The sequence below is a fragment of the Passer montanus genome, unplaced genomic scaffold, assembly GCF_014805655.1.
Source record: "Passer montanus isolate IOZ18808 unplaced genomic scaffold, ASM1480565v1 scaffold6, whole genome shotgun sequence".
Classification (NCBI taxonomy): domain Eukaryota; kingdom Metazoa; phylum Chordata; class Aves; order Passeriformes; family Passeridae; genus Passer; species Passer montanus.
This window is the reverse complement of record NW_024371037.1, coordinates 44,887-72,428: the sequence shown is the minus strand read 5'-3', so window position 1 is coordinate 72,428 and position 27,542 is coordinate 44,887. Positions and strand designations below refer to the sequence as shown.

Here is a 27,542-nt window from a genome sequence, read left to right as displayed (position 1 = left end):
ACTAAATATATATATTTAGAACCCAATACCAAACAGAAGAAGAAAACCCCGACAGTGAGGAATAGAATAACCTAGTACTTAGGCTGGATAGACAAACTAACTTTGATGAAGTAATACCTTTAAAAGTTCTTTCACTTAAATGAACTGCAAGATTAGTCTTGAGATTAATCTTTAAACTAATGAAAGATACTGGCTAAATGAAAGCTAATAAATGACTCTCAGCTGAGTAAGTTTGTTTTCTGGCCTTCTAGTGATATGTTGAATACATGGCACACTGGGAACCAGCACAAATATCATCATAAACATTTGTCTAATCAAATAAAACAAGAGAAATATAGTGTAATTTCAATTTTATCAAAAGTGCCAACACTGTTCATGCAAAAAATAAATGTAGATGAAAGGAGAACACCACCACCATATATTAGATTTAAATTTACTCTTTATGATGCACTTTCATCAAAATTTGTAGTTGCCAAGTATCAAATTTTACTCATGCAACATCAATCCACTAAGAAATACATATTTTGGTGAGAAAATTAAAATCCATATTTATGTAAAAACTGTTTTAAAATTAAAATAAAACAAGATTTTTTTACAAAAAAAGGATTTTTTTTTGTTTTTGTTAACAGAATAATTATTTGGAAAATGTAATTTCCCACATGAAATAGTTAAAGGAAGTTAAATATATTTAAAAATGGAAGATTCTGCATTTACATAGTTATGCCATTAAGATTGAAGATATGTTTTCTGGCAAAAAACTTCTCATGCTTAAAAAATGCACCTTAGTTTTATACTGTACATTACAACATACAGTAGTAAGAAACAGAATTAGTAAACAGGTTATATGCAAAGAAAAAAATTACGTATACAAGACAATTACAACTGTGACACAAAAAAATAATGTTCAGTTTAAACAGTATTTGAAGGCAATTCACAATCATTTCAGGAGTTCTGTGAAATTTAAGGCCATTAGTTCTAAATAAAATGTATCTGACACAAACTCACAAAACTGTGTATTTTGTACAAAATATACATGCAAAACCATTTTGTAATTATATATGAACAGGCATATAATATTTTTTTTGGGTAGTTCCGTACACAAAATTGTGAACAAAGCAAACATAGTTGTGCAATTTTTAGACCAGTTAATTAACTTTATTATTCATGCACCCTGGATGGAAATGTGATTAAATGACAATATTAAACCCAAATAATATTAAGCCAAATATCCCTTTGAATGGGCAATCTAGACAAAAAAAAAAAAAAAGGTTAAGATTTAAAATTTTCAGAGCTTAAAATGGTCCATTATAAAACATCTGCTGTAACCACTTCAAAAGACATTTCTAATGCAAAATTTCCAGTGCTTTAAGGAATGCATGATATGATTTAACGAGCTCAGTGAGTCAACTATAATCCTCTGATAGTTCTGGATTGAGGTAATTTTCTTTAATTAATTATAGCAAGTAACTATTCTAATTTGTTTCAGTAGTTAGTTTAAAAAACTGTAAACTTAGATAAACTTAGAAATTGGAGAATCTCTGAAAAAATACACATAACTCCCCTTCAGTCTGGAACTAGTTATAAGTCATATGCAATTATGTTGTCCACATTTAGGAGTTGAAATTTTCAATACATGAGATGAATGGATTACTGAGAACTGACTGAAGCACTTCAGTTACTTTAATACATATATTTGTCCTTAGCTTTCATTTGTATTTGTCTGGACAAACATTCAAAGAGATATTGCTTCTCTTGTTATCTTGTGACAAACTATTGCAAGCTAGAAGACATGTGAGTCAATATTCCAAACTTTTATTCTTAAGAATAGTTATAAAAGTACTGAAATTTAAAAATAGTAACATGTAAACATTGATATAGAGTAATAGCATTCCTATACATTTATATACACACAGTATTCAGAGAGGATCCAATCTTCTGAGTTGAAAACCTGACTTGTGCTTCCCCCCCTCCAATAAATACATCAAAAAAGTAGGGTGCTTGGACTAAAAAAAAAGTCTCAGAACATCAACACTTTGCTCCTAGCATTTAAAAGCTTTCCAGTTGCTTATGCAACTAATAGGAGAATTTTGGTATGTGAAGAGAACTTTTCTAGCTCCAAAAAGTTATCAGAAGCTACTGCTGCATCCAGGGACTTGTGATAAATGCTGAACACTTGAGAGCAGTCATATCTGAGTCTGCAGCACGTGCATCGGGGGTGTGTAGGGGGGTGGTGCAGGTGATGGCTTTATTCCTCTGACTCTCATGTAGGACAGAAACTGCTCTGGGATTTCAGCCAACACATCTTTAGCAAGTCTTGCCATGCTCAACACGTGGTTTCCGCTTCTGTCAATGTAATCTCGGAATGGCACAAACTACAAAACAAGAGATGTTCTCTCAGACACACAATATATCTTACAGCATAAAACAAGAAAGCTCAGCCTAGGGGGTTAGAGTACATGAACATGGTACCTCACACAGTTTTAATGTACACATACGTACTTTGCATTTTATGTTACCTATTTTATAAATACACATTGTATCTCAATTCTTATAGAAATTGTGTAACACTTTCACTCAGGTGAACCCCTTCTCACCACCCATGGCTAGCTCAGGTTGCTGATGACATGCTTCACCGATATATTTGGGTTTTCTCTCAACCCTTTCCATGTAAGAAGGTAATTTTGTCTCAGAAAGCCATTCTCAGCTTACATTCCCTGCTCCTGCAGCCACCCACCAGACTGCCTCCACTCTGGCACTTGGTGAGTACATTTTTTTGACCTCTGAAGTGAACAAAACAAGAAAGGATGATGTCAAATTTTTGACCATTTTGCTGAACCACCTGTACACTTTAAAAAAAACACTTTTTAAAAAAGAACTAGTTATGTGATATCCAGATGTTCAACACCTAAACTATTTACCTGCCCAGCCCTGGCTTGCATTTTGTAATACTTAATGAGAATCCTTTGCTACTGGCATAAAAAAAGGAAACAATCCAGGTTCCTAGATTTTTTTCCCTTGAGTAAAAAGTACATACAGTCTGAGTTAAAGAACATCTATCTCATCCTAAGAGATCACCTTACCCATTAGTCTGCAGGCCTGAAATCTCAGACCACTGTTCTGTAGCAAACTGGGGCTATTTCAACAGTATAATTGTTGAAATGCAATTATACAACACAGAGTGCCTGATCTAGTTCTTCTCCTCTCCTCCCACTGCAGAGATGTCAGAGGAGCTGGAGGAACTATGGACAGGAAAGCAAACCTAGAGATGTACAAGGACAGCTAACATGAAGATGGCAGAGGAATAGAATGAAAGGCATAAGAGAAACCAAAGGGAAACTGATGGAATGCCAAGTGCTTTTTCTATAATTTAAGAGTGTAATTAAAAAGGCTGATATGCAAAATTCTCAGGAGAAACAACATGTGCATCACTATAAGTAAATATTCTCCTAAAATATCTTAAACAGCAAAAGGATAAGAAAGGAGCAGAAATTAAACAAAACTGAGGAAGAATTGGTACACATGTAATTCAGAGTCCCACAACATGTATACATCCTAGTGAGGAGGAAATAGTGAAGGACATGCCTTTAAATGAGTTGCAGCTAGTAGTAAATATAACACATACAGTGACTCACTGTTAACAAACTTTTCCTGTACTAATTTAATCAAAATATTTCACAATACTGTTAGAATTAATAGGTAATTTCACCAGATAATTTAAATTAACCTAATAGACAAAAAAAAGTATGTTTTTTTATTTGAGTAGTTAGTTTTATAAAGGCAAATCAGTTTCAGCCTCTTAGATACAAAATAAACCAAATTTAGATGGCTTGACAGAATCCCTTTTTATTTATTTAGTTAGTCTAAAAAGTAAATATTTGTTAGTATTTAGACAGAAAAAGAGCACAAAAAAATATTGTCTTTGGGTGATTCAATATGGCATGGGGCAACATTTTTATTAAAATATATTAATAATAAATAAACATTTTATTACAATTCTGATATGCAATGAATTCCAAAGAAATACAAAAGGGTATTCACGGCATTTTTTTTTTCCAGCACAGGTTAGTAATCTCAAAACAAAGCATTTTCACAAATCTTGTTTATAATATGTTAGAACTCTATCCATTTATGCTCTTTAAAGCTTTTTGGGCTGCTGTTATTAGAGAAATTATGTTGCTTCTATTTAAATACATTTAAACATAAGTGTAATGCTTGCCAGAAGATACCTGAATTAGCTTAAAAAAAATCTGACATGGCACTTAGGGCTTTGCAGAAATACGAGCTTGGGGTCCACCCCACACACTGCTCTGTTGAAAGCACTGACATTTACAGAGCAACAAATTACAGACAGCCCCTCTCCAGCCCAATATGGACACCAAGGAACACTGCAAAGGCTTTGACAAAATGAGAAACAATTCCTTATCTCCTGTTCAGCTGTCTTACATCATCCCTACCTTCAAAACTATCTGACAACAGTGACCAAAGAAGCCAGCATGTTTTACTCTTCTAAGAGTTTTGGTATGCCACTTTTTCATCAGTTGTTACCTCTGTATGTGGCAAAAATGTAAAAAGTATCTTTCTCAACTATTAGAATGAAGGAATCCATGACTTTCTTTAATGTATATCCTAAAAGAGTATGAGGATAATTTAATTTCTGTCATCTTATGCTCATTTCTCATCCCCATTTAGAAAAAAAAATAGAGGGAATTTTAATGTAGCATGCAAGAAGACTGAAAAAAGAGTTCTGATCATTTTCATTTCCATATATTTATGTAGCTTTCTTTATTTTTGTATTTTAATAAAACCAAACTATAATATCAGGTGTCAAATACATGTTTTGAACATGTCCTTGGATTGAAATATTACATCCACCAGCAGTTATCAATCCTTAAACATTCACATATCAGTATTTGTAACATTAAGCATTTTGAAGTTTCAGTTCCTCCAAATATAAATGGAAATAAACACATCTCCAAGTTCATCAGCTGCTATCTGACCTTAATTATCATGCAGTATGAGCTATTGATATGGCTCACTTATTCTTCCTCTATATATATTCTACTAAACAACAATATAAAAATCCAACCTGACTTGAACAGAAATAACTGCAAATAAGTAAGAGGAAAAATAAGTGAACACTACCAAATTTGACAAATAGGAGGAATAAAGGAAGAAGAAGAAATGGCAGTTCTAAGGTGAGGTTTGAGTCTAAGGATGCCTGTCAGTGTTTAAGAGGCATTTGGACAATGCCCTTATTAAAAGCTCTAACTTTTAGTCAGCCCTGTACTTTAGTGCCCAGGCAGTTGCATTAGATGTCTGGTTTAAGTCCCTTCCAACTTAAATCCTCTATTTTATAAATGTATTCTGCCACTACCAGGAAAACATGGCTTGCATATAAGGTTTAGTTTTAGCCACATACCATTTTTTCTAGATACATCATATTTCTCCAAATTTTCAGTGGCTAATTCTTTTCCATGGCTGTATAACACCAAGACTTTATAACAATGTCCTGCCAGTTAGGGGTCATTTCCTAACAAATGCGAATCCACTACTGTGTGTTATAAAAAGGCTTAGAGCTGTCACAGAGAGTTTCTGAGCTTGTTATAAACACCTCAAGATAAAGTATGTCAGTGCTAAGGTAAAATGAAAGGTAGGAATATAGATAGAAATGAGAATTCAAAACAAAGAGGAACAGTAAAATCTATCTATGAGAAGATATTTTCTCTCCCACCTGCACAATGTCTCTTTCTGCAAACCTTCCTCTTGAAGAAATCCTCACTACATCCCCATCCAGTTCTTCCATAGCTTAAAAGAAAATAAAGAAAAAAGTCCTATGAGTTCAGGTACACAATAAAATCATCTTAATGAGAAAAAGTTCAGACAACTTACACTTTTGAACAATAAAAAACCCAACAATTCTTCTTTAGCTAACTCTGTTAAGATCCTTTGCATCAGAAAATACAAAATGTTTTGTAGCTGTTTTGCACATTTTCATGGTGACAATATATACTTTTATCTTTATTGTCACCTTCAGAAAAGAACAGACTATGACAAAGTTTTTATCCTTTCATCGCTCAAAGCAGCAAGCATGTCTGATTTTGTAGAGCAATATATATATACTTTCAGAGGTGGAGAAGAATTCATCTTCAGCAGCTATTGTTACAGAATATATCAGAGGATACAGCATAGAGAAGTAATAACTCACATTCACATTGAAAAAGCAGTATCTTCTAATGCTAAGGAATGAGGAAAGCTTAAAAAAAAGTCAAATTTATTGGGCATTTCTTCTTGTATCTTCTGAGCAGGATACAGGAAAGCTCTGTTGTCCAGATACCTGGAAGCTACTCTAGGTAGAAAGATGCACCTGCTCTCTTGTCAGTGTTGAAATCTGGGATCTGAGATCCCGGATTATTGCTGAGATGTTGGTTCTGCAGCTCTACAAACCTTCTTTCAGTGTGTGCTATGGAAACCAAAGCCCTGCACCTCAGCATCTCAGGGGTTTACAAACTGGTTTACAAATTTACTAAATTCACTGAAACCAGCACTTCAAACCCTAATTCTTCTGAAGCAAGAACCAGAAAGTATAAATGACACCATCAGGAGCCAGGCTGAACAGAGTATATTTGTTCAAAGAAAAAAATCAGTAGGTCTGCAGAGCATGTTGCCTGGTGATGCTGTTGCAAAAACGTACATGTGTTCAAACCAGGAGACTGAACAAGTATTTGAAGGAGTTTCACAACAAAATTTCCAAAACAGACAAAGACATCCTGCCCAGGAAACTCCAACTGAAAACCAGTATTCAGGGAAATATCCTATTTGCTTAGTCGGTTCTTAACATTCTCTAGGGAGCTACCCATGGCCACGTCAGATACAGAATACTGGGCAAAAATGCTTCTGTTGGGGCCTGTTACAGTCATCCTCTCATTCTTTAAGTGAAGCTCTGCCAAATGTATGTGTCATCTACCCAAGATTCAAACTTTTAAGAACCCCTCTGGTATCCCCCAGGAGCTGGGAGATCTAGGGAACAGGGAGATCTGAAGAGGAGCCGCCAGAGGGCAGAACTGAAGCTCCAGGGGCACTGGAATGTCCAGACTCCCTAAACATCACGCTTCAGCATGCACAGCAGACATGGAATCTGTGGTTTATTCCAGAAGGAATTTCTGTAAATGGATGTAATTCCTCTGTCCTCTTGGGTGCTGAGGGACCACAGATTTGGCACACAGCTCAGGGTGAATCTCCCTGAGGCAGACACACCAGGATTGTGGCTGCAAAGATGGAAACTGCATCCTGCAGTACAAACAGAATCCCAGCTTCAGGAAAGGGGGAGGGTGGACACCCCAAAAACATGTCCTGACTGAGAAAGGGAGCCTGGGCAAATCCAAGGACTAGACAAACAGGAAGAAAGGGAAAATGCAATGGAGAGGTCAGAGAATGGTAAGTAACACAGGACTATGCTGGAATTCTCAGGAGTAAAAAGAAGTTTACAAATTTCCATCATACGCACTTATTGATAAAACCTGTCCTTTCTCACTGATTGTGACATACAATCATCTGAAGTGTAAGTGTTCACCTGGACAATTTCTTCATGGAGTAAGATACTTAAACTTATGACTACTATACTACTTGCCAACCAGCATAATTCTTGTAATAAAATAAAATACATTTTAAATAAAATAATTTTTGTCTTGTTTTTTCCTCTTTTTTTCCTACATTTAGAGTATTTGTACAAAAATTAACATATACAGTCATTAGTGAACACTAACCATCTGTGGTAGTAGTACTACGTATATTTCATGTACAACAGAAAGCATACTGTCAAACCAGATGTACTGGAATTAAAAAGAAGTTATTTAGGACTTTGAGGAACAGACACACACAATGTCTACACATCACAGTGCAGTGATACATACTTAATAAATTAATACAAATAATGGAAGCAGCCTTAGTTATTACAACAGAGAATGGTGTTCCAGAATACCACACAAAGAATATGTAAATAACCTGGTAATTTCTCTCCTGCTGTAACATTCTGTCAATGCTGCTGCACAGTAGGGCTCATTCCTGTTACCAAGTGAAACCCTGTTTAATCCAGATCACCTCAAATGTATTTATTTTTCTTAAAATTTTATTACTGCAGAAGATCAATATTTCCACTCAACTGACACTTCACAAGGCATCTAAATATTTGTGTTGAAGAAATTGAACATTTCCTGAGTATTCTTACTTTACTGTAAATGCTGAGCCCCCATATGGTTCTGACTTGAGCAGGGAGCCCGAGGGGCTACACAGCTCCACATGGTAGCTTGTAATCACACTGAGTTATCAATCAATCAATCCAGCTGGAAATGCCAGCAGCACTCACTCCTCGCTTCATATAATGTTCTGTTAAAGACCAAGATTTGTTTGAAAAGCTACATATTACTAAATTGTAAGCGAATATAAAAAAAATTAGAAAAACCACTAGAACACTTACCATCAAACTCTGCTGGTCCTACCCCCACTATAATTATGGACATTGGAAGCTTTGAAGCCTTCAAAAGAAGAAGAAAAAGAGGTTTAATGCATTACATAACCTCTGCCAAAAATAGGAGATCTGAGAACAAAGTGAACAAAAAACATGCCAAAATTATGCTTTCAAGAACAATTTATTTTCCTCCTAAAAAGTTGAGTGGTGCAAACTGTCTGCTTAAGTGCTACACAACACTTTGGATGAAGATAGAAAGGCACATGATTATTTTATTTTTTCATTACCAAGTCTTTGAATCATATAGGATGCTAATTAAAGACAACAAACTATGTTAGCATTTAGTACTAATATGACAACTAAGAGGACAAATTTCTCCCAGAAACTTTTGTAAGCTGACAGTAATTGCAAATATGTATTTAATAACAGTCTGACATTTATTTGAATGTGCTTTGCTGTTTCTTGATCTTACACAGCTGCTTGTAACTATGGGACACTATTTTGTACATTGATCTCATGTCAATTTTTAAAGGAAATAAATAATTGATTTGAGCAATATATATATTACATTTACCCATTAATGAAATTTAACTCTACTCAATTATCCATGCCACAGACAAGCAAGATATAGAATTGGCCTGTGGTAAGATTTTAAATTTTACTTTATCTTTTTAATTCAAAGATGATATCTGACTTTCTCTGAATAAACTCTGTAAAATCTTTAAAATGACAAAGACACTATCTTAAATATTGGACTCTCCTTCCCTGACAGTAGCATTATAGAAATAATGTGAATCTCCTTTGATAAAGAAGGTATCAACTAAAACCAAAGAACATTCAGCAAATATCAGGGTTGACAACTTATTGAGATAATTCTGATAATTCTGTTGCTTATTGAGACATTGTGATAAACTGTAAAATGTCTACAGTCATTTTAAACATTAAACAGGAGCCTACACTGGGCAAAAAAATCATAGATGTACACCTTCTGATCTCTTAGTACAGAACCTTCTGTTTTCTAGAATGTTAATTTTTGATTGTTAAGAAAGTATCCTTTAAAGAGATTCCTACTCACACAGACACAGAATTATGTGATACAATGAAATATGAAACAGTAAGTGGCAAGGACAGCATAAAGACAGAGTTAAAACTTTTGCATATAAACCTAAATGTTGGCATTTCCTGAATGACAGCATAACCTTTAAACAGCTTGGTAAAACAGAATGTGTCTGACATATGCTGTAATGAGAAAGATGCCTAAAAGCACAATTAATGTTAAAATTGAAATATACTCTGAGTTTTATACACATCAAGTTGCACTGGACATCATTGCCCTTTTTATTATTATGGATATTATTAAGACTGAAAAAAACTGCTATTGAATAGCATTTAATTAGTTCTGTCATGGTATACTGTCCTCACACTTCAAGAAATATGCAGGAAAATGAAGGTGTCTTCATAAAAAAACAACATAGCAAATATTCCCAAACTAAGCTAACAACACATCTGCTGTGTTTCCAGACAGTCGTAGACTAACAGCCATTATTTGCTGAAATGAACTATTACTGAAAACAGGGTTTTCTTTATGTCTTAGTGGCAAAGGAATTAATCTTACAAGGTATCAGCCAACTGCACTCACTGGGCTCTTATGCACAGACTTTAAATGGAAGGGTGAGTCAGCATCAAGAGCTGCTCTTTTTTTCTCTCCGCTGAGTCTTTTTGTCACCTAGAAGCAGCTCATCTAAAAGAAATTATGTTTCAAACTTCTAGTCTGGGCTAGAGAATGAATTTCCAAGCTTATTACAACGCAGATTCTGTGTATGTGCTGCAGGCTGGGACTGAGCGCATCCTGGTCCCCAGGGAGAGGCAGAACACTGGGGCAGTATTTTCATGTGCACCCCACAAACTGAAACAAATCTCTACAGGAGGTACTAAAAGTGGTCTTCAAAACTATGCCACCTAATTCTACACTATTCACTTGGACATGATGCTAAATTAATTTAATGTAGGCTTTTCAAGTCATCACTCTGCTGTTAACTAGATCCACTGTGGTTTGTTAAAAACTACTGGTAGAGATCTTTTCCAACCATGTCTAGGAGTGTTTCTGTGAGTACTTTTATCTGAAATTTCCCACAGGCAAAAACACAATAGAACCTGCTCATAATACAGACTATTACCGATACCCATGGCAGTTTAGAAGAGAAAAATACAGAAAATAATGCAGAACCTAAGAAATAAAGAACTTACAGAGTTTTAGGGGACTGTTTTAAGGGAAATCAGATGATTGGTATGCTTACCATTCAGGATCAGAAAAGTTGGGGGCAGTTTTTAAAAAGTGTGGGGATCAAAACGGTCAGCAATTATGAGAAAGATAAAAAAGAGTTTACTATGCAAAGCTGCATGGTGGGATGTGCACGAGGAAGGAGGAGGCAAGAAATAGATGAGTAAAAGCATACAAACATACAGTGTTAGAGAGAAGATTATCACCACAAAACACTATCTAATTAGGTCAAGTTCAACTTTTCCTTTCTTTTAATCTTTATGCATAATAAACCTCCCTATTTGGTAAAAATAGGTACTCATGGAACAAATCTAGTGCCTGAATTATTAATCCACTTACTTTATTGCCTAAAATATTAATTCCTACAAATGTTATTTCAACACTTTCAGTAAAACTTACATTCACTATGGATTCTTTTGTCTGAGCCATATCAGATATAACTCCATCTGTAATAATGAGAAGAACAAAATACTGGGAGCCATCTTTTACTGAAGCAGCATATCTATGGGAAGAAAAACCAACATTATAATAGTAAAAAAACCTTTATAAAAGGAATTAATATGAAAACAAGCTGTATTTGTAAAATTTGACTATCAAGGACTAAAAAACACAGTGAATTTCAAAAGTAAAGACTTTCATAACTAAGCCAGACATTATACTATTAAATAAGAATATTGAAAAAACATAACTAATACAATATTGATAATCTGCATGTGCATCAGTGAAAAATGGGAACTGCACCACTACCAAAAGAAGCATGGACAGAATGTGCTTTATAGAATCCTGAGATATTAGAAAGCCTATGCTGTTTAATAGGGATTACCTATGGGGTACATAGCTTAATATGAAGGGCATACATGAATACTGAATGGTTGGGTTTATAGCACAAATAAAACTTAACAGGAAACAACAGGTTGCATATTTTTCTCTCTCCCTCTTTTTTTTTTTTCCTTACAAATCCAGGTTATTTTCTGTTGACCATGACTGCAGATTTATAGTTCACATTTATGTGCAGGTTTGTAAAATGCCTGAACGTGCACCTTGCAACCCCAGCTCTGATACTAATTTCTTTGCACCACCCACTCCTTTCCTGCAAGACTTAAACTTCTCCTTGTGGTGTATGCAGGATAAAACACCAGTGACACCCAGTGCCATTCCCACCTCAGTCAAAGGACCCAAGAAGCAACTACTCTTTGAAAATGAGCAGCTTTTGAAGGTTTGCAAAGTTCTGAAAAAGAGGGAGCCCAAAAAGCCTCACTAAATTCCATGGCCTGAACAGAAGAATTTTTTTTTTTGTGGGAAGCTGTTTGCTGCTTCACAGCCACTACAGTTCTTACTTTTAGGAAGGCTCTTGGAGCTGTGAAGAAGTCAAGAAGTAGAACCTTGGGCAGTGAGTTGTATAGGGAGCAGTAAAACAAAAATAATTAGTTGCCAGAGGAATACTTTTCAATACATGCCCAAATACCTAATATGACTGTCAAATAAATCACTATTTTTTGGTCACTGAATATGAAAGGCCTGGCTCACTGAACAGAGTATGCTCAGTGATGGGCATGATGCTTGCATGTGCTTACAAAATTCTCTGATGATAACACAGTGCATTGGCAAGCAAGTACTTCTGATAAATACAATTCTGCAGCCACATTTATAAGAGTTTGGAGAAAGCCACAACTGACTTGCAGTATGTCAGCATCTTCCACCCTCTCCCCAGGATCCAGATGGGTAAAGAAGCCATACAAGCAGTGAACCTGTTGGATATCACCTATCTGCATGCTGGCAGTAGGGACTGATAACTAAATACTGAGATTAGCAAGACCTACCATGGTCACATTTTCACTGCCAAGCAGACACTTCTTTTAACTCACTTTTCCACACTGCTTATAAACTTTGCAATGATGATTGCATTGACAAGGTATAATGAGAGACTAAAATAAACTACCTGACCACTTAACACTGTCTACATACCTACACTAAAGAAATGGAACAGAAATTTCGTTATTTCAGATTTTTCACAGATTAAAATGCTCCAAAGCATTTTGCAAGAAAGATCTTACATGAGGAAGGGAGATGGGAGATGACACTAAGTTGAATCTGGTGTAGTTTAGATAACACTCTAACTGGGGAAAGGATAAAAAAAATCATTATCTGCCTAAAGAGTTTTCAAAGAATATCAAGATCACAACAGGATAATATTATCTGACACTGGTTACAGAGATTTCATCAGAGGCATTATTTTAAGTAGAAGGGATGTGGAAAGAAGAAATTTCTTTGAGGCTGAAAGTAGGTTCAAAGAGTAACTGCAGGGCAGAACCATGTCTATGAGAGTCACCAGAATAATCAAGAAATTGAACCTTGAAGGAAATGGTGTTACTGAGAACTGGACTGATAAATAGATGGCTCTAGGGATGATCATGCAGTAGAAATCCTTGTGAAGACACTTAGCTTTCCCACCATAATGTAGTGGGGAATAATATAATTTGCTACTAGGAGGAGGTCCCAAAGTTTGCAACAAATTGATATTTAGACAAAAGTTCAGTGGAAGGACTACTAATACTGGTGGAAAGTCTTCTGTTATTCTGCAAATGTTGGCAAATATTCCTGAAAAACAACTGGTGAGAGAAAGAACTAATTTTATGCCAATGCTTTGACAAAACTGGATCAAAAATTTCAATTTTGGCAATGAACAGCAGGCTTGAGATAAACTGCCAAGTTCTGGGTCAGGCATCTCAGCTGCTATGACAGTTCTGAAGAAAAAGAGTCAGAAAAATTACTGGGTTAGATTTCCAGATAATGTGGCTAATGCAGACACTGAGTGCCACATACATGGAAAACTGCTACTGAAGAGATCATGTCAAAGCAAAGATTAAAGGAGACAGATACTCTCAAATGACAAGCAATGTAATATACATGTACATAATTTTAATGGTATGATCTGAAGACAAAACAACTAACCCTAATGATAAATAGCTGAAATCAGCTATTTAGCCGTGCTAAGAGGCACAGAAAATTCTTTGCCCCACAGAATGTGCAAACTATTTTCTGCTAGTCCGTAGAACTAAGAACAGCAAACCAGATAGTACATAAATATCTCCTGCTATTAAAATTAGCTATTTTGCAAGTTCATAAATAAAACATTACCAGTACAATGATTTACACACCCCTACTTCTTTATTTTGTAACCAGTAGCTCTTTGTGTCTATAAATAAAATAAAATCTGTTCAGCAAATCACCTAAGCCATATCACTTTCCTATATAAATTCATGAAGGTATTATACTGCCAAGGTCTTGAGCTCAAGATTAGAAGTCAAGATCTTGCCTACCAAAATAAGGCAACATTATCCTTCTTAAGAAACTTCTACAAACAGAGGGAGGTTTTTACTTTGAGGAGTTAGATGAGGTGTTGCATAACAGCACCATGGCTCCCCAATGGTGACAGCTTAAAAGTACCACTACCAGCTGGGAATTGTTGGCACAGAGAGACCTGGAAGATTTTGTTGACATTTGGGACATTCAGAGATTAGAGAAGCCACACATACCTAAAAAACCTCAGAGCTTAGAAAAATTTTTGATAGATGCATGTATTTTCTGTGAAGCAATAATTCTGTGCTCTAAAGGACAAAAAAGGAACATGACATGACAAAAATTGTATTTCCTTATGATTTCTGCTAAGATTTTGACTTGAATTGGTCAATTGGTTCACAAACAATCACTTGTATTTCCTTTTAATCAGCAATTAAATTCTGCATAATACCAGCACATGGTCTTCAAACCTAGTCAAAGTCACAAGGTAATTATGGGACTGAATAAACAAAACAACTGCCAGTAAATACCTTTCTCTCTTCCTGTCAGCCTTTTACATGCACCAGTTGTTCTGACACAAAGAAATTTCTGCACAGCACCCATTGTGATGCTTACCTGGCTACATGATTAATTACAGGAGCAAAGTTTGTTGGTCCATAAAGCTGTACAGATTTTAGACTCCTGTAATATGCCTCCATTACACCATCAATTCCATGGCAGTATGGATTTTGAGGGTTTCCATTCTAATGAAAACAAGAGATGATTAATCACTATAAGTAATTATGAAGTAAAAACTACATAGATTAATGAACACTACCCAGTGTAGATATTTAAAAGGCAAAGACCTAAGCATTTTAGGATCTATTCAGAGTTCACTACAAATGCCCAGTGTATGTGCCATGTCTGCTTGTGAGTGTTAACTGCTGAGGTGAGGAGGTTCTACCAGACTCAGCAGTCTCAATCACTAGGACTGGCTCCTAGACATACACAGCAGCTTTAGAGTAATTAAACACTCCTTCATACATATGACAGAAACAGGCATTACCCTGTGTGGATTTAAGGTATGAATTACAGGTCAGATGCAAATCTGGAAGCATGTTTAGGAACAGAGCTCAGGCTCCATGATTTATTCTTTTAAAAATGTAAAAAGAAGAAATGGTAGCCAGACCTGAGTTCATGCACTTAGAAGGTGTAAGGTAAATAGTAAACTTTTTATTGTTTTGGCCCGATCTTTCTGCATTGAAAAAATTATTTTTGACCTGGTATAAAGAAATGAAGAAAGGCATTTACTCTTTGGGATCCCACAAAATGGCTGGTACTGTAAGTTCTTAGGGTAGGCATTTTACTACCTATCTCCATGATGACTCTTTAATGAGGATACCTATTTATAGATGGCAGTACAGACACAAAAAGCAGAATTCCAGACCCATGTCAGGCCAGGGAAATTATCTTTCAAATCATCCCATTCTCCTTCAAATGCCAACACCTCATTGGCTTAGTGTGCCAGCACCTCATTCTGAGGTAAAGTATACTTGCCTGAGAATCTAGACAACCAAAGGGGATTTGGAATTTGTCTAAAACATTAAAAGAGAGCTGAAAACACTGCTAAGCATTACATGGGAGACACCTATGTATGTTTATAAAAAGAAGAAGGAAATACACACACATATATTTATATGTATATATATGTATGTATGTGGAGCTTTTTCTTTTATAAAAGTATCACAATGCCTCATAAAGTAACTGAATTAATTTTAGAAATATCCTTAAAACTGAAAGATGTATCAATATATTTTGACTTGCAATACAAAGTCCAAAGTCTGCAATTTAAATGAGTATTTGCAATTGCACCTGTTTTAAGTTACATCTATGTGGAAAACATTTTCCTGAGGTAAGATATGTAGCACTCTTTTCTCTTTTTCACGCTTCTGTACAACAGGCTGAGAGAAGAAATACACATCCAGTGCCACCAATCTGCTGCCATGTCTTTGATGCTAACTGATTAGAACTCCCCTTGATACACCTACATTTGCTGTAATTCTGACAAATTTATCCTACCCTGAGAAGAACAAAAACCTCAAAACAAGCAAGTAGATAAACCACCAACACCAATCACAAGCATCACCTTTCTGGCAAATCCTGGTAGATTTTAGGTTTGTAATTTAACTGACCCATGGAGCAATCTCAGATTTGTCCTTATCAACTCATCTTTTAGTCCACTTAGATATCCCTATGTCTCTGAACTAGCAGCCTGCATAGATAGAGATCCCAGAAAATGACACAGAATAGTAATAATAATAATAAAATATCATCTTGGAACATGATTCATTTGCTTCTTTAGAGATATTAGCTTCAGTCTGAAGTTTTAAAGCATCTATTTCTCAAGCTGCTAAAGCTGAGGTTTAAGATTACCACTTTTCTGTATTACAAATTTTGGCCTACAGGGACTTCTTGACTCCAGATTTCTCTCCATAACTTCCAGTGAAGTAACTTCACTATGATGAAAAGATTTGAAACAACTATTTAGAGTAAGCACAGAAGACTTTGCACATTCTTTGTTCTTTACTGGTCCAGTAACTGCTTAAGACTACAACCTTAACTCCCAAAATTCTGTTGTAGTAAATTAATTTTACAAGTACATATTTATTTACTTACCAGTGCAAATTCATGTGATACTCTTCCATCTGGAGGAAGTCTAGCTCCAAAACCTAGAGCTGGGAACATTTTATCACTATCATAGTCCTGAATTATTTCACCAACAGCTCTCAGTGCCATGCCATAGGCATTCAGCTGATAGGGATTCATGTAGTGCAGTGAAGTTGGCTGTAAAGGGTTACCTGTTGAAGCAAGGATCAGATTTACTTTAAAAATGAATCACTTCATCACTTGAATTTTCTCTCTTAAAAATAAGAAGTCATATCAGATAAAAATGCAGTGTTCTGAATAAATTTTAAACGTAGAAGATTTTTAGTAATTCTAAATACATTTTAGCAGAAGTGGCTGTATTTCAGCATTGAAAGGGCAGCAAGAAACTTGTAGATTTGTGCAATTTATACACTTTTAAGAAAAAATTTACAAAAGTATTATGACATTCTGAAAGCAGCTTTGGAGGAGGATCACAACTTATCTCTGCTTAACCCCACTTCAGCCTCACTCTCCCTGGAACTATTTGGTCCTTCTCAATGGGTTCTTCTAAGTTTTCTCCCAGCAGTTCCAAAAAACCAAACAATACAAATAATAATCAAAAACTACACAGATATTTGCAAATGGCTTCTGGTTATTACATTTTATATGTAGCTTTTCCAACTTTTATCTGTTCTGTTTGTTCTGCTTTCTTAGACAGGAATTGGCCTCTCATCTGTTGCTTGACAAAATGGAATCCCAAGCCCAGATGGTGCCCACTGAATACTGTTACAAACACACACATATGTGCACTTAAAACTGAGCACAGCACAAACATGCACAACATGTTTATTTTTATTCTTACCATTGGAGGCTGTGAAATCAATAGCAACTGTGAAATTGATTTGGGTTCTGCAGAAAAAGCAAACACAAATCTTATTAATAGTAGTACTGCTATGGAGAAAAATAAACAAGAGATGGTAACATCATTTGTGGACAAACTGTATGACACTGACTTTCTAATAGAGGAAATAAACACTGAAAATACTCTTATATAAGGTTCAAGCCAAGGGCTACACAACAGTAACTTATTAACACACTGCAAACAGTTACTTGACTCCATCATTCTTTTTTTCACTGTTTATTAAGAATTTAACTTCCATAAATATTGTTAATTCCTTTTAACAGTCATACTGTTTTTCCCTTGGATGCATTTTAACCCTGATCATGCAAGATGTCCTTTCCCAGCTGAGGTGGAATACCAAAACAGAGCAATGTACCTTATGGATTCGGTGCTGCATAGATCACTACTACTTTGCTATAATGTAGTTGGTATAGAAATACATGATCTACTTGAAAGTGACAGGTGATTTTGCCCTATTTTCCTATATACCACAAGAAATGAAGGAAGTCATCTTTAAAGAAACAGTAATCCTCACAGCTACAGAGAGAGCAAAGTAAAACCTGTCATCTTTTAGTATGAGTTCCATCAGTACTGACATACATAAGGGAACAAATTAAGCCTGAATGCAGTTTTTACTAGGTTTGATTACGGTTTTTTAAACAGTACATTGGAAGGAATCACAGATTCTCTGCGGCTTTAGAATGACAACCAGCTGCTCTGTCAGCAGGGGGGAGCAGTTGAAGGTTTGAGGACCACTCACTGCACAGAACTGCACAACAGAACTGTCACAGTTACTAAGAGGCTGCATCCTCTCCATGGCATCTAAACCCCCAGCATCACTTATAATTTCCCCTTTGCAGATGCTTGTTGAGCCAAATGCTGTAACAACATACAGAAGATTTTTCCGATAAAGTCTCTTCAAGATCTTCCTCTTACATAGTTTTATTACTCCTTGATAGTCTCCAAGGATACAAGAAACACATGGCAAAGCTTCCAAAATACTTAGCTATGGCAGCCCTTGCTTTGCAACTTTTTCATGCCAGGCCTCCTGTGAGCAGCCTCCCATTACAGTGGACAGGGTACTGCCTGGATTAAAACAGCTGTCACAAAAGGAGACCTCAATTTCCCTTTTTACCATCAATGATTCAATACAGTTCACTTAAAAATATGTGACCAAATCCTTTTGAATCCAAAAAATGTATGGGTGTTCATTTCTGAAGACATGGATGAAGGTAAGACTTTTAACATGATGGAGGAAAACTTTTCCTCTTATCTTCCACTAATATGGGACAGAAGAGACGACAAGATAGTTCAGTTGTAAAAGGATTCAGTTCCTGAATTTTACTGATTTACAAATAACTAGTTCACTATCTTTTCCAATAAGTGAAACCAGCTAGAAACATTTGCACAAAATTATCTTTTCTGTCCACTAAGTCTTGGAGCTTTGTGGCTTCTGGTCTTTCTTCCATACAAAAAAAAGAGCAGACACTAAATTAGGGTTGACAGTCATTCCTGCAAATTCAATTGCTTTCCAAGATTGTATCCCTGACATTGCTGAACTTATTCACATATTTGGAGGGGTTCTGATAGGAATATGTTATTAACTGGGGGCTGTCTTAAGCACCAGGAGAAATGTGATTTTGAAATACACATTATTTTTAGCACAACATACTTACTTTAAATGTGGCAAGGTTGGTGTGGCAAAATATGTGATTAACTAGCAAGATGTAATGAAAAGTCAGCTATTAAGGAGGTGCTATTTGATGTAATATTTAGATGCAAAAGAGACATCCTCCTCTTTTCTGCCATACTGCTATAAAATCCAGTCTTATGGAGTAAAACAAAATCTGAGTTTATGGACAAACCTGTATTTCATTCTCCAAAGTTCTTTAAGAAAACAACAGTCATATTGATGATATAGGTAATGGAATATGCCAATTAAACAGATGCAGACTCAAAACATAAACAAATACTGTAATTATAATTTGTTAAAGCTGTCAAGATTTCCATGACATCTCCATTAATTCTTAACACCTCAAATGAATTACAATGAAAGTTTTGAACATGAAGTATTTTATTAGCACCCATTTATGAAAGAGCAAATATGCAACTGTTCCTATTGCAGAATCAGTGCTTTCTATCTTGTGCCTATCTAAATGGAAGAAAAACAGGGAACTTAAAGAAAATAAACAAAATCAGTTTTGGAGGACATGATGGGAAAACAGACTGATTAATGACAAAATCTTCTCTTCCCCCTTCCTTCAAATATTTGTCAAGTGGACTTTAACTGATATGTAGTCATATTAAATGAGACAAACAAAGGAAGGGAGAAGCCTAGAAAATAACTGAGTCTGAGCCTCCTGACATGAGGCTCATGTCATGTTTACATAACTGCATATGTTGCAGAAAGAAAGGTAAGATTTTACACAAGTACTTCTACAGTTTTCACTGGCATGCACATAGAAATAATTGTATGAATCACTAAAAATATTCTATACAAAATAATTAAGTAATACTGCTCATACTTTTAAATGCAGAGCATTCTACTGAATGATATTACTTTTTTGTAAAAAGAGCAGAAAGAAATTTAAGTGGAATTTATTAATATCACAAGTCTTTTCTGACTTGCAGTTAATGAGATATAATTGTATTCTAACATCTCAGTGAGGAATGTGATAGACCACCCTGGAAAGAGAACATAAGCAGCCCCTATAGATTTTTCTTTCCAAATTTAGGCATAAACCTCAACTCCTCAGTTCCTTACACCTGCTCCTTCTGTAGAGATGAATTTTGAATGACTGGGGAATAGGATGGTCATGGCATATTTGTACTGCACACTTCAAAGGAAACAGCTGTACTAGAGGCAAGACTGTTTCTACATGCATTTGTGCATACACAGACTTCAATCAATAGAAATTTCTGGTAAATATGGATGAATGGCCATTTTCAACTTCTGTCCAAGTCCCCAACAGGAATGTAGGGCTGCCACTGTTGGGACCAAGGCATAGCCCTATATGGTACTGTCAAAACACAGCACAGATTTATTTCTACTGAACTCAGATTGAAGACTTTAAAAAAAAAAAAACAACTAAATCAAACTTGTTTCTTCACAGGTAATCAATGCTCTTAAAAAACACGTGGAATGTATTACAGACTTTATGCCCCAAAAATCCAAAAATAAGTGCTTAGGAATGGGTAACAAATTTTAGAGAAGCATAGTGTTCTGGCAGGGATGTTAAGAGCCAGGAATTTTTCAGATTTGATCCCCTTTCCAGGCATGTTCTAGGGTAAGATATTTGACACTTCTGTCTCTACTTCTCTTTAGAAAAAATTATGATAAATGAGAAATTGAACATGTTAAAAATTTTAATTAGTACTGAAAAAAATGCCTTTAAAGGGGAAAAGATCTAAATAAATGCCAATATTAAATACACCAAATCTCAGTATAATTGGAAGAAATAGGCAGCATTTTAATAATTTAATAATATATAGACAATTCCCTTTTATTTAAACTTTCTCTGGCTGATCAGAAGTCACTCCTCAGTATTGTAGTATCAACTCCAATTCCAACAGTATGAGCAAAGTTCCATAACTTAACTTAGTAACTATCTGCATGCTTTATGTAGGAAAGTACAGCCCCTAAAATGAGGAAATTACAGCTCCTTACAGATGCTACTGAGAGCCATACACAAATTGTGAAAACAAGAAAGGTTTGTTGCTAATCACATACCCGCCTTTAATATAGTCAAGGAATGAAACTTCTGTTTCAATTAGGAAGGAAAGCAATGTTACCTGAAAGCAAATAAAAGAGAGTCAGACATGAATTGTGTGTTTCCCAGCTGAACAAGTAGAGACATAAGCACAATGTTTTTCGAGCTCTGTCCTTAGGATGTAATTTCCTACAGTATTAAGGGAAAAAAGAAGATTAAAAAAGATATTAAATAATTTCAGTAGGCAGCTCTTGAAAGGGAAGAGACAGATTGAGAAGTCTATAATTGCCTTCTTTTTTATTTAAGAAGGTAAGGGGCAGAAGATGGTATTCCAGAGCAGGTTACCACATACATGTTTTCTGTTTTCTGTGTACTACACCTACAGGTGAATATTAAAGGGTATATGATAATGCATCTATTCCATGAGCACTTCAACATTGTTTAAAGAATTACTTATGTAATTACTTATCCCACATTAAAGGTTGTATTGAGTACTGATGCAAGCCTAGAATGCAAAAATCTAGTAAAGTATACACATATAGGAAATACATAAAACATTTAAAGTAGTATGTGTATATATATGTATGTATGTATGTATACACATATACCTGTATATATATAAAAATGCAGAAGAAATTTCAGCAGTCCAAGATTTCATCATTCAGAAATGACAGTGATCCAAAACACAGAGTAATCTAAAGGCATTACTGGCCTTTTCAGCAATCAAGGCACTGAGGTATAAGCTCAAGTGGAAAAGATCCAGCATGTAGGATCTTCATATATTGGGCAATATTTATGAAGCAAAGAATTAAAATTTTAATTTTATTTACACAAAGTCTCTCATTATAAGTGCAGCAGGCAGGCAGTGAAAACTGCTTAAGTAACTACTCAGAGCAAATCCAGGAATAAAAATACAAGGAATAAAAAGAGAGTGGAAATCTATCACAAAATTTTGTGCCCATTGGCAGCAAAATAGAAAAATTGAAAGTACTCCTATGTTGTAAAGTTAGACTCAGAATGAGATTACATGTAGTAATTCTGTCTTCTATCCCACTTCCTTTGTCACAGTTCTGTGTGATTGAGTGATCAGCTAAGCTTAAAATCACCAAATTACCCTTCCAGCTGAGAACAGAAGACCATAATAATGTTCTACCAGGCTAAAAGTAGCATACCCTTGCAAAAAAGACCAAAATTTCTATGCATTTTCCCACTGGAACAGTAATATTAATGGTTGATCTGCTCTTACAGCTGGTTCTCTTGTTCCTAATTAATTTAAGCAAATATTTTCACTGCATTTGATTTTAAAAGTCAAAAAATGGAAACAACAAACTCCCAAAGGGGCTGAAGTATTTACTTACATATAGACCACCAATGCTTTAAGTTTTATGCAGTGAATTTTTTATTTCACTATTAGGATTTATTTAAAGCTAACCATGCATTGTGAAAGACTTCTGCCTAGTATGCAATTTGATTGCCTGAATTCAAAATGACCCCTTAAGTAACAGTTGAGACATGCACTGTATGTACACAGTCCTTAAAGGCAGTAGTGAGATAGCAGCCAATTATTCATATCCACTGTAAGTTCTCCAGAACTCTACCTCTTATTAATGAAAATTATGGTCTTGGTGCCAGGCTTGAAAATTTAAAAATTTGTGGGATAAAGAATATCTTGGGTAAATGATGAGGACAGGAAAAACAAAACTGCAGGCAAACACATGAGAAAGTGACCATGTGGAGAAGCAGAAGGGAAGCCTGAAGGACTACTAGAAGTAGGGCAAATGGGGACAGAGATGCCTTGCTACCAAAAAAAAATATTACAAAACTAACAGAAGAGGAGGAAAAAGAAAATAAAAGGTAAAGAAGGAAAAAGGAAAGAAAATTGCTAACAACCATTTATTGGAAATTTTGATGTAATTGGAAGTAAAGAACAAGACACAATTGATTTTGCCTGTTCAAACATGAGTAAAATATGTTTTTTCAAATGCAGACAGGTACTTGTGAAGATGTTAAAGTATTTTAAACCAAAATTAACACGAAAATTGCATGTGAAAATACATTTTTTTGCCCTTCTGTACCCTATGCCAGATTTCATGCCTAAAATTTAGCACTGGTTGAAAACAAACACTCATTCACTAATTTAATGCAACAGAACTTGATTTTAACATGAGAGATTTTACTAAAAGGAATATGTTAGCAAATAACAGATTACCTAATTAATTAGATATTGTATGGTAAATTTTAGCAGGCAAGCTGCTTCTGCCAATTTTTCATAATTTAAAGCAAAGGTAGAAAAATAAGTGTTTATTTTCTCACTGATAAACAGACTTAAGAATGTGAGAATGTCAAAACATTCCTTCAAGGCTACTTTTCAGCATCAAAGTAGCCCTACTGAGCCCTACTCAAGAGTGGAACTTTTCATGTGGAAAAAACCCACATAGTAGATATGTTTACAAAAATAATCTCTTATAACTGATTAGGTTTTCCAATACAACAATCCTCAACATTTGCCTTCACTTTTTTGTAAATAATGGTGTGAACATCATGGATGCCAGGACATCAAAGCTGAGCAAGTGCTGAATGAAAATATTTGCATTGCTGGCAAATGGTTCATAAACATGAGAACAGAACACGGAATGCAAACCAAAAAAGAGAAATTCTCATCCCAAACAATACTAACAGATCTTTCAAAATAAATTTACAAACACCTGTTGGCAATAAAAATTGTTGACTCTTGTTGATTTTGCCATGATAAGCAATACTAGCTTTCAACAATGCTAGAAAATTTATTTGTAAAAATGCAGGTATGTTTCAGATAAAAATTAAAAAGTGTTCAGTCTGATAGTTTCAATTATTTGACTGAAATTTTCGTAGCACTTATTTTGAAAACCATTGGCGACTTGACAGCACATTTGGACAAACTTCATACCAAACCCTCCAAAATCTGAAAATCAATGCTGTGTAAAAGTAAATAGTTTTGTAATTGTGGTCTTGACAGAAAGTTCTATTCTAATTCTGTTAAATTACAAGTCAACTACACTCTGTTTGAAGCAAGAAGAAAAACATCCAGTAACATAAAATACATTTACTTACTGTTCCAGAATTAACATACTTTTTCTTTTTTCCTTTTTTCTTTGGATTTATTACCTAGAAACACAGATACAAACATTAAAGCAGTATGATCCAATATAAAGATAAGTGTAAGATATTTTCAATGCAGAAAGTACTTTATTTTCAGTGCACGTTGAAACCCAGTGCATTTATCTTCATGGGACTTGCCAGGGGAGCCAGTGCTAGTACTCATGTTTGACAAATAAGGGATGGGGGCAACAGAGGTGAGAACGTTCATTATATCTGAAAGCTCAGTGAAACACTCTTTGAATTTTCCCCAAATTCTGCATTTTTCTGCATTCCTGATCACAGTGTTTCGGTGTATGGTGTCACTACTTCATTATCTCACAATGCATCTCTTCACAATCCAGTTAATCTTTTTCCATCTGCTCCTCACAGCACCTGAGAAACACCAGAGTTGTTCCACTCCCAGTTTCTGTACTTGGTGCAATGACAGGATCTGGCTGACAGAAAGATCAAGTTTCATGAAATAGGTAATTTCATGGAAATATTGAAGATCCCCACATGACTGGCATACAGGAGTTTGGGGGGCCTCAGTGCACTCCCCTTATCCAAGAATCTTCACAGAGCTGGACTACAAAGCATTAAACAGTTTTCTTGAATGTCTGGAACCCATGGCTATAAAATTTCTCACTGTAGCCACTGATAAAATTCTTTTCCCTTCAGAAAGGCAAGTCTCAGTTAATTTACATGCACATGAAAAGGTACTCCTGCTTTTCCAGAAATGCACATCGAATTGGAAGCAAAACATTATTTTGTTAATTAGGTCATTCAATTATCTCCTAGATATCTAGGAAATTCAATGCCTTATGGCTTACTGCCAAGTTTTACTGTAAACTACTCACAGATGTTCTGCAAATGATAAGGAATGAAAACATTCCCAACTGAAAACTTAGTCACTTATCTGGTATAAAATATTTAAAGAATTTTGCCTGAAAATGGGAAAAGTAGTAATACTTGTCTTCCAAAGATTTTCTCTCCCAACCAAAATGAAATTACATTTAAATGAAATTACAAATGAAATTACATTTAATTACATCCTATTCCTTGCACAGCACAGAACAGCTGTGAAATGTAAGGCAGGAAGAGACAACTATGATTTGAAGTCTTCCCAAACATGCTAAACAAGTGAGTCCCTCTTTTCCTCCAGTATGCCACACTGATGTTATACAGTAAATATTCTGCCAAGCTTTTGCTCCTTTGCACACATATTTAACACTTAAAAAACTCTCAAGTAACTCCTGCCCCTCCATTTAACAGTGTCTGATGAGCAATAAATTAAGCCTGTGTAATGCAGCAATTTTTGTTGAACCAAAATCTTAGCCAGAAAGCGACTCCTGCTGACATTTGCTCAGAAGAGGAAGATGAAGGTAACAGGCTGCCTGCCTGCCCTGTGGCAGCTCATTCACTGCTCTCCACAACTCAATGGTCAGGCCTGAATTAGCAGCATATTGCTTGCCAGCAGTCATTAAATGCCAAAGAGAAGATTCATTTGAACTTTCTGCTTCACAATTGGCTTCTTAGGAATTGCAAAAAACTGCACTAGATATTTTTGGAGTGAAATATCACGGGAAACAAGGCATATACTTGGAAGCAACATGAATTAAATGACAGCTTGTTTCTCTCCTGTAATTCACAGTACTATAATAATAATATTTATGTGGGGTTCTTTTTCGAATTTCAGATAACTTTAGGAATTAAACAACATTTTTTAGCCTCTGAAAATTTTACATCCTAGCAGGAACCTAGAAAGCTTCATGACTTATAATGAACCTATTAAAAAAAGCTCAATTGCAAAAAGGTGCAACTAGCAAGGTTCCTGATCTTTAAATATGGGACACTCACTCAAACTTCTCTACCTGCCTTGGGTTAGTTTGTAAAAGCAAGATGTTTAAAGAAGAATTTTCCCAGTATCTTGTGTTCTGATACTGTACAGACTAACCATGTAGAAGCAGTACCCAAGTATGGAGGATTGCAGTGTGCAGAGGCAAACAGGAGCTGCTCAGGAAATGTGCACTGTCTCTGGGAGTATGATACTGACATTATATTTAAGAAACTGAAAAATTACTTAGGATGTTATGACAGAATACTCCTGGTAGGGTAGGATTTGTGTCAGTGATACAACAGGAGAGGACATTTTCACTGCACACAGTAATCTGTGTTATGACACTATTCACAGGAAACTACTGTAACTTACTGCAACTCTGGGGTTGATCTTGGATCTAAATAAGAAAAAAGCCATGGCTTTCAGTTATCTTTGTCCTGCTCTGCACAGCAGCACCTTTGCTCATCTTCAAAATAAAAGTGCAGCACATAATTGGAGCACCCTCCTTCCCTGACTTCTTTAGTTCTTACCTAAACCATTGTATTTGCTATCACCTATATTAGGCCTACAAAAACACTGACGTTTAATGGCAGTAGTCTGAGACCAATTAAAGGATACCTTAAGGAATACCAGAGATCTGTACTCCATACAGAAGCAAAAAAAAAGGGTTATAGCCACACGGGCTTGGCTTCTCATTAGTTGCAATGATAGCCTTCCATTGTTTTCAGTGTTTTCCATTGTTGCTTTCTCATTTATTTCCTGAGAGTGAGTAAATACTCATAATACTTACCTCATAAACGTTGAACTGAGACTGCCCTCTCGACAACTCTCTGTAACTTGTTGTGAATTCTCCAATGAAATCATGGCTGTTTGAAAAATAAGATTTTAAATCAAATGCACAACATTTAGGAATTTAAACATGTATTTTATCAATTAATGCAAAAGAGACACACAGCCAATATGAACTGACACCCAAGAAACAAATAATGGCAACAGATATAATTTACTTTAAAATCTTTATTACTCCCTCTGTTTTGTGTAATGCCAATTTAGAGTTGGAAAGGATTAGCTTAAATCTTTTTGATGTCTTTTGCTTAACTTAGCTGCACAATGAGGACTATGCTGTAAATCAGTAACTGACCCTAATGTAAGTTTACAGAACCTGAAAAAACAGAGCAGGCTGCCAAAAACTATCATCATTTCCTCAGTGGATGACCACTGGCACTGCAGACTGAATTGTGTATGAGGCTATGTGAGAGAAAAGGGGTTACTGAAAGCAGGAAAGGAGTAACTTAAACCAGAAGAGA

At 35.4% G+C, this 27,542-nt stretch overlaps 1 protein-coding gene across 3 annotated transcripts in view; it reads right to left on the bottom strand.

Moving 5' to 3' along the window:
* Positions 1 to 343: 343 nt before the first annotated feature.
* Positions 344 to 27,542, bottom strand: part of CPNE8 (copine 8) — a 70,439-nt gene continuing 43,240 nt past the window's right edge. Inside the window, exons 10-19 of one of the 3 annotated variants that reach the window (XM_039726952.1) lie at positions 27,026 to 27,101; positions 24,372 to 24,425; positions 21,302 to 21,363; positions 17,533 to 17,579; positions 16,701 to 16,882; positions 14,661 to 14,788; positions 11,145 to 11,247; positions 8,474 to 8,531; positions 5,732 to 5,805; positions 344 to 2,372 (exon numbers count right to left, since the gene is read on the bottom strand). In XM_039726952.1, the coding sequence (XP_039582886.1) occupies positions 2,184 to 2,372; positions 5,732 to 5,805; positions 8,474 to 8,531; positions 11,145 to 11,247; positions 14,661 to 14,788; positions 16,701 to 16,882; positions 17,533 to 17,579; positions 21,302 to 21,363; positions 24,372 to 24,425; positions 27,026 to 27,101 (973 nt within the window). In that variant the 3' untranslated portion in view covers positions 344 to 2,183. The remainder of the gene's footprint in view (positions 2,373 to 5,731; positions 5,806 to 8,473; positions 8,532 to 11,144; positions 11,248 to 14,660; positions 14,789 to 16,700; positions 16,883 to 17,532; positions 17,580 to 21,301; positions 21,364 to 24,371; positions 24,426 to 27,025; positions 27,102 to 27,542) is intronic. The other 2 variants (XM_039726953.1, XM_039726951.1) reach the window with 2 other exon arrangements.